This window comes from Pan paniscus, chromosome 8 (genome assembly GCF_029289425.2).
Source record: "Pan paniscus chromosome 8, NHGRI_mPanPan1-v2.0_pri, whole genome shotgun sequence".
NCBI lineage: Eukaryota > Metazoa > Chordata > Mammalia > Primates > Hominidae > Pan > Pan paniscus.
This window is the reverse complement of record NC_073257.2, coordinates 58115992-58124160: the sequence shown is the minus strand read 5'-3', so window position 1 is coordinate 58124160 and position 8169 is coordinate 58115992. Positions and strand designations below refer to the sequence as shown.

Sequence of the window (8169 nt, the reverse complement as noted above, 5' to 3'; positions counted from 1 at the left end):
TAAATTGGAACAAAGATATAATCTCACTACAAGTAAATTGTATTTTATGTAAAATATAATTTGTCTTTAGAAAATACTCAATGAAATTACCTTTTTAATTTCAGAGATTTTGAGGACTATTATTGTTATTTCTTTAAAGTGATAAATGTAATCCAAGATGCCTTTTTTCCCGCTTCAGAAGCTTGAGTGCCCAAGGGTTTGATAAATGTGGAAAATAACCACTGTTCGAATATCCTGTTGGCCTGCTGGTGAGATGTCATCATGTTGTCTGAATGCAGTATGTGTTTAAACTTGCCATTTATTACCTGAAATTGTGTTATTTTGCCTCACACCCTTAGTAATACTCTCATAATGCTTGCTGAGAATTGAAGCAAATGCCCTATGAAACTCAAGGGAGCAAGGTCTTTGTTATTTTTCAGAAGAAATGACTGGCCGAGGCTGTAAAGAAATCTTATGGTCATTCTCATGGAAAGAGGATTGGAGCCCCGATTCTTTGATCTCATTATTGACCAGTTGGTTGAGAAGACTGTCCTCCTGTTCCCACCCAATCACAATAAGTGGGTAATTACCTGAGGGCTAATTTGCTCCTTGAATGTGAATACATTTGTTGAAATTTCCTTGTGCTCAGCACCTGTTCAAAACATCCATTTGTATTGCAGCGCTGTTGTTTTTCTAATCTCATTGTGGAGCTAAGAGAGAGATTGTGTTTAAGGTTTCCTTCGTAATAGGTTTTCTTGCTCCAGGAAGGATGCGTGACAGACTCTGCACACTGCTGCTTGATAGGTGTTCAGTGATGGATGCGTTTTCCATCTCCCAGGTACAGCTGCAGCTGTGCTGACTCTGGTGCGTTTGTAATATGCACTGTGGAGTGCACCATGATTTCATGATGGCTGGAGAAATCTGGTGGCTAGAATTCTAGGGAGGAGGACATCAGTGGGAAGTGCAGAAGCCTCACACTGGGACATTGATGGAGAAAATCCAATTCTGTCCCTGGAGTTAAAGAGGAGTCACTCACTGGGCCATCATAAGAGCAAATAAAGTTACAGTTATTTCTTCAGATCCACAACTCATACTGAGCGAAAGTAATTATTCACTCTTTTTGTCCCAAACAATAATGAAATCAACTAAAGCATATTGTATTTATTACTTCCACTCAAGTTATTGAGCTGTTCTGACACCTTGTTGCTGGGAAGATACACAGATGGAACACCATCATTTCCATTGATTCTGATCATAACCCACGCTAATATAGCCTTATTGCTCTGAGTCATAGGGATTTTATGCTTGCCTATTCAAAAAACAGTTTTTACCTTATTAAAAGGTGATATGACCTGAGCTGGAGACGATGTTTGGTCATTTTGTGTAAACCTTTTAATATTTTAGTGGTAAATACACTTCTTGAATCTTGACAAAAACATAATTAAAATGAACATATTTAAAATGGACATCTTCCAAATGTTCATTTTTAAAACAAACATCTTCCAAATGTTCATTTTTAAAATGAATACCTTCGTTAACTTTTTTTTTTTTTTTTGAGACGGAGTCTCGCTCTGTCACCCAGGCTGGAGTGCAGTGGCGCGATCTCGGCTCACTGCAAGCTCCGCCTCCCGGGTTCACGCCATTCTCCTGCCTCAGCCTCCAGAGTAGCTGGGACTACAGGCGCCCACCACCACGCCCGGCTAATTTTTGTATTTTTAGTAGAGACGGGGTTCCACCGTGTTAGCCAGGAAGGTCTAGATCTCCTGACCTTGTGATCCACCCGCCTCGGCCTCCCAAAGTGCTGGGATTACAGGCGTGAGTCACCACGCCCAGCCTCTTCCTTAACTTTTAATGAATAAAGAGTTGAAAGGGAAAAACCAAATGTGCACTATGCTGATTTTATCTTGAGCTGTACAGAATGTGCAGTAACTTAAGAATATAAGTCATTCTGCTGTTATTCATACTAGCCTATTCTTTAGCATTATTTAAACACACATATTTGAGTGTCTATGCACTGCCTGATAGGCAGGGGGCTGGGTGCCAAGAAGGGATGTCCAGAGATAAACGGGCATATGTGTTAATCTTTTAGGGCACAGTCCAGTAACCTGATCAAGGAGTGACGTGTATTGTGTACTAGCATAGAAGTCAGTATCAGAGGGAACACAAAGGAAAGAGTGGTACTTTCTCCCCAGGGAAGGGATGCTCAGAAAGAGGGGGCTGATTATGGCCCTGGTTCATGAGAAAAAGGGCATTCCTGGCTCAGGGAGTGGGAAGAACAAAACCAAGAAATCCTGGAATGGCTTGGTGCATCAGCCAGTCTGTGAGTGCAGGGCATGGCTGGAGTTCTGGCTTTAAGATGAGTGGGAAGAAAGGCTGGAGAGGAGGTGGATCCAGGAAAAGTTGCTGGGAGCATTTATTCTTTTGGCAATGGGAAGCCATGGAAGAACGGTTGTAAGGAGGATTCTGTGTGATACATCTGCCTTTTAGAAAGGTCATTTTATAGAAAAAGTAGAAAATACAGACCAGCAAAAATTAAAAAAGTGAAAACAATCACTGTTCAAGGTCTGGTCTAGCACTCACCAGTGTTTTTCCTACAGGTGCATATACAAACATGCTTTTACATTTTATTTTTATTTTAAATTTTTCACTATCCTCAATTTCAGTGGAAACAAATCTCCTTTTTTTATTTTTTTTAAAAAATGAGATCCTATTGTACACATTATTTAAAATTTTTTTTTCATTCTCTCCTTTTTTTAAAAATTAAAATAATTTTTTTTGAGACAGTCTCACTCTGTCGCCCAGGCTAGAGTGCAGCATCGTGGTCTCAGCTCACCGAAACCTTGCCTCCCAGGTTCAAGCGATTCTCCTGCCTCAGCCTTCCAAGTAGCTGGGATTACAGACATCCACCACCACCATGTCAGGTTAATTTTTGTATTTTTAGTAGAGAAAGGGTTTCACCATTTTGGACAGGCTGGTCTTGAATTCCTGGCTTCAAGCGATCTGCCTGCCTCGGCCTCCCAAAGTGTCATTCTCCTTTTAAAAGCATCAGTAAAACACTTCCAAAGCATTACTTTGATAATTACACAGCATTTATGTTATATCAATATACCATAATATACTCACGTTTAAGGGTATAGATTGTTTTAAATTTCCACTATTATAAATAGTGCTGCTCTGACACCTTCAGGATGCTTTTTATTATTCCTTAGGATACATTTCTGGAAGAGAAAGTTCCGGCTCAAATGGAATACATATTTTAAAAGGCCTGCATCTTTGCAGCCATTCTAATGCTAGTTAATATCATGCTTTTCTAACTTTGCCAGATCATGGATGATGAAGACTAGATCATGGATTTAATTTGCATTTGTTTGAGGTTGAATGATGCTTCATGAGTTTAACTGGCCAACTGTATTTATTTTTTATAAACTGAGTGTTCATGCCTTTTTTCTATTGTAATATTGGGGTGTTTATCTTAATCAACATGCCCTAATGCATCTCTATCTTTCATGCCGTGATGTGAGGTGTGGAAGAAACACGGGAGCAGCCTTCCTCAGGACACCTCTTGTTTATCTCTCTAGCTCTGAAATCACATGAAGCTGTGGATGGAGAGTCACCTGATAGTCCCAGAAACCCATCCCAGCCCAAGGATGATGAGTAACCAGACATTGGTAACCGAGTTCATCCTGCAGGGCTTTTCGGAGCACCCAGAATACCGGGTGTTCTTATTCAGCTGTTTCCTCTTCCTCTACTCTGGGGCCCTCACAGGTAATGTTCTCATCATCTTGGTCATCACCTTCAACCCTGGGCTCCACACTCCTATGTACTTTTTCTTATTCAACTTGGCTACTATGGACATTATCTGCACCTCTTCCATCATGCCCAAGGCGCTGGCGGGTCTGGTGTCGGAAGAGAGCACCATCTCCTACGGGGGCTGCATGGCCCAGCTCTATTTCCTCACGTGGGCTGCATCCTCAGAGCTGCTGCTCCTCACGGTCATGGCCTATGACCGGTACGCAGCCATCTGCCACCCGCTGCATTACAGCAGCATGATGAGCAAGGTGTTCTGCAGCGGGCTGGCCACAGCCGTGTGGCTGCTCTGCGCTGTCAACACGGCCATCCACACGGGGCTGATGCTGCGCTTGGATTTCTGTGGCCCCAATGTCATTATCCATTTCTTCTGCGAGGTCCCTCCCCTGCTGCTTCTCTCCTGCAGCTCCACCTACGTCAACAGTGTCATGATTGTCCTGGCGGATGCTTTCTACGGCATAGTGAACTTCCTGATGACCATCGCGTCCTATGGCTTCATCATCTCCAGCATCCTGAAGGAGAAGACTGCCTGGGGGAGGCAGAAAGCCTTCTCCACCTGCTCTTCCCACCTCACCGTGGTGTGCATGTATTACACCGCTGTCTTCTACGCCTACATAAGCCCGGTCTCCGGCTACAGGGCAGGGAAGAGCAAGTTGGCTGGCCTGCTGTACACTGTGCTGAGTCCTACCCTCAACCCCCTCATCTATACTTTGAGAAACAAGGAGGTCAAAGCAGCCCTCAGGAAGCTTTTCCCTTTCTTCAGAAATTAACTTGTGTCTTCTGAAGTTTTTGTCCTTGGAGACTGCAGTTTTAGTGGAGTCTAATGAGCAAGTTTCTGGACTGGGAGGTAAATAGACTTGTTTCTTCTAACCCAGCAGAACCTGTGCATGGATGAGCTGGGAGTGCTGGTTCCCCGAGACTGGGTGATGGGGGGATTGCGGTAGGTGTGACCCACCAGCCTCTGAGACACCAGATCTCTTGGTCTGACTCCAAGGTGGTGTCAGTGCTGAGTTGGCAGAGAAACGCAGGGCCTAGGAGGAGAAAAGTGTTCCTTGTGTTTTCAACTCATAGCCATATCAAACGTTTTCCTTTTTATGTACAACACTCAGGGTGTAAATTCTAAAATCACACCTAGAATTCAGCTGTGTGGGTCTAAAAAGTTAGGCAGAACTGTGGACCCCACAGCCCCTGAAGGGTTGTCAGACTGAAGCTTTGTTTTAAGGTGACCACTGGCCTTTAGGAAACCTTCTACCCCCATTATCTTACCTCAGCTGTTTCCTCTGGAGCCACTTGGACTTCAAAAATAGTTTGATTTTAATGCAAACTGTTGTTTCTGCTTTTGTCTTTTCTTCTTACTAACACTTCAGATCCTGAGTGTCTGACCTACCTAATTGGCCTGGAGCGAGGACAGCTGCCATGAGTCAGCTCTAATAAGTTAAATGGCATTGTAATAAGGCATTATTATCCTTCCATTGTTTCAGATAAAACTGGGTGAACGAATCCTCTGTGTCTAATAAAGACAGGTCTTGTGCTTGTGCTCCATGCTATTACAAAACTGCACTGGAAAATCCATTATCTTTATCATGATCCATTAAAGATGACAGAACTAAGATGTGAATGTTTAGTTGTATCTTGGAATTGAATAGAAACATATCATTTGATATGTGTGTGAAGCTGAGAGTAGAGTTTGATATTTGATTTAGATGGGATGGTTCTTCATCCGGTATTCTCATTATCATTCATCAGAAGCTCATTGACTCAAGTATTTGATGAATTGTAGCTGACTGTAGCTTTGGCACGTAGATTCTTACAGACAGTTTAATCTCTTCTAAGTGAATTCTGAGTCCCAAATAACATGTTGAAACCCTCAGTGGTCTCACTTTCCAATAAACATAGCTTTGAAAACCAGCACCAATGACTCTGTATGATTACTCAGAGGTTTTCAACATGTAATGAAGAGAGTTTATAGTGTTACTCATCTTAGTTTCTTATCATTTTTTACATTTTCTATATTTTACAATGGATTTGAAAAGTAAAAAAGACTTAGACATGCATTGAGAGTTTAAGAGAGCATTAGTAATTCAGCAAAATAGAAATATAAGACGTGATTGACATTCTTACAAAGCTGGTAATCTAATTAAACAGACTTGCACTTATGATGATGAATATAAAAAGAAAGACATAAAGAGTGTTGCATTTTGGAGGATCTGGCAAGATAGCCAAATAGGAAGAGCTCCGGTCTGCAGCTTCCAGCAGACCAACATAGAAGGTGGGTGATTTCTGCATTTCCAACTGAGGTACCCTCTTCATCTCATGGGGCTGGTTAGGCAGTGGGTGCAGCCCACAGAGGGCTAGCAGAAAGAAGCAGGGTGAGGCATAGCCCCACCCGGGAAGCACAAGGAGCCAGGGCCCTCCCTCCTACAGCCAAGGGAAGCTGAGGCACTGTGTTATCCAGCCCAGATACTACACTTTTTGCATGGGTTTTGCAATCCACATACCAGGATACTCCGTCATGTGCCTACAGCGCCAGGGCTTTGGGTTTCAAGCACAAAACTGGGCAGCTCTTTGGGCAGACACTAAGCTAGCTGCAGGAGTTTTATTTTATTTTTATACCCCAGTGGCACCTGGAATGCCAGCAAGACAGAACCGTTCACTCCCCTGGAAAGGGAGCTGAAGCCAGGGAGCCAAGTGGTCTCGCTCAGTGGGTCCCACTGTCATGAAGTCCAGCAAGCTAAGAACCACTGGCTTGCAATTCTTGCTGCTAGCGCAGCAGTCTGAAGTCAACCTGGGATGACTGAGCTTGGTATGGGGAGGGGCGTCTGCCATTACTGAGGCTTGAGCAGGTGATTTTCCCCTGACAGTGCTAAGGAGGCTGGGAAGTTGGGAGTGGGCAGAACTCCCCACAGCCCAGCAAAGAGGCTGTGGCCAGACTGCCTCTCTAGATTCCTCCTCACTGGGCAGGGCATCTCTGAAAGAAGGGCAACAGCTCCAGTCACGGGCTTATAGATAAAACTCCCATTTCCCTGGGACAGAGCATCTGGGGGAAGGAGCAGCTGTGGGTGCAGCTCCAGCCGACTTAAATGTTCCTGCCTGCTGGCTCTGAAGAGAGCAGATTCACCCAGATTCACAAGGAGGATTCACCCAGCACAGTGCTTGAGCTCTACTAATGGACAGACTGACTACTCAAATGGGTACTTGACCCCCATGCCTCCTGACTGGGAAAGACCTTCCAACAGGGGTTGACAGACATCTCATACAGGAGAATTCTGGCTGGCATCAGGCTGGTGCCCCTCTGGGAGGAAGCTTCCAGAGGAAGGAACAGGGAGCAATCTTTGCTGTTCTGCAGCCTCCACTGCAATTGGTCTGGAGTGGACCCCCAGCAAACTTCAGCAGACCTGCAGAAGAGGGGCCTGACTGTTGGAAGAAAAACTAACAAACAGACAGCATTAACATTAATATCAACTAAAACGACCCCCACGCAAAACCCCCATCCGAAGGTCATCAGCCTCAAAGATCAAAGGCAGATAAACCCACAAAGATGAGGAAAAATCAGCGCAAATATGCTGAAAATTCCAAAAACCAGAATGCCTCTTCTCTTCCAAATGATCGCAACTCCTCTCCAGAAAGGGCACAAAACTGGATGCAGAATAAATGTGATGAATTGACAGAAGTAGGCTTCAAAAGGTGGGTAATAAAAAACTCCTCTGAGCTAAAAGAGCATGTTCTAACCCAATGCAAGGAAGCTAAGAACCTTGATAAAAGGTTACAGGAACTGCTAACTAAAATAACCAGTGTGGAGAAGAACATAAATGACCTGATGGAGCTGAAAAACACAGCATGATAACTTAGTGAAGTATACACAAGTGTCAATAGCTGAATCAATCAAGCAGAAGAAAGGATATCAGAGATTGAAGATCAACTTACTGAGATAAGGTATGAAGACAAGTAGAGAAAAGAGAATGAAAAGGAATGAACAAACCTTCCATGAAATATGAGACTATGTGAAAAGACCAAACCTAAGATTGATTGGGGTAACTGAAACTGTTGGGGAGAATGGAACCAAGTTGGAAAACACATTTCAGGACATTATCTGGGAGAACTTCCCCAACCTAGCAAGAAAACCCAACATTCAAATTCAGAAAATACAGAGAACACCACTAAGATACTCCTCGAGAAGAGCAACCCCAAGACATATAATCATCAGATTCTCCAAGGTTGAAATGAAGGAAAAGATGTTAAATGTCAGAGAGAGAAAGGTCAGGTTATTCACAAAGGGAAGTCCATCAGACTAACAGCAGATCTCTCTGTAGAAACCCTACAAGCCAGAAAAGAGTGGGGGCCAATATTCGACATTCTCAAAGAAAAGAATTTTCAAGTCAGAAT

At 43.5% G+C, this 8169-nt stretch overlaps 1 protein-coding gene across 1 annotated transcript; it reads left to right on the top strand.

The window, feature by feature from the left end:
• The first annotated feature begins 419 nt into the window (after nucleotides 1–419).
• Nucleotides 420–5647, top strand: LOC100978689 (olfactory receptor 13A1). Its single transcript, XM_034930392.3, has 2 exons — nucleotides 420–557; nucleotides 3558–5647. The coding sequence occupies exon 2, from the start codon at nucleotides 3570–3572 to the stop codon at nucleotides 4554–4556; it is 987 nt and encodes a 328-aa protein (XP_034786283.1). The 5' UTR covers nucleotides 420–557; nucleotides 3558–3569; the 3' UTR covers nucleotides 4557–5647.
• The last annotated feature ends 2522 nt before the right edge of the window (nucleotides 5648–8169 follow it).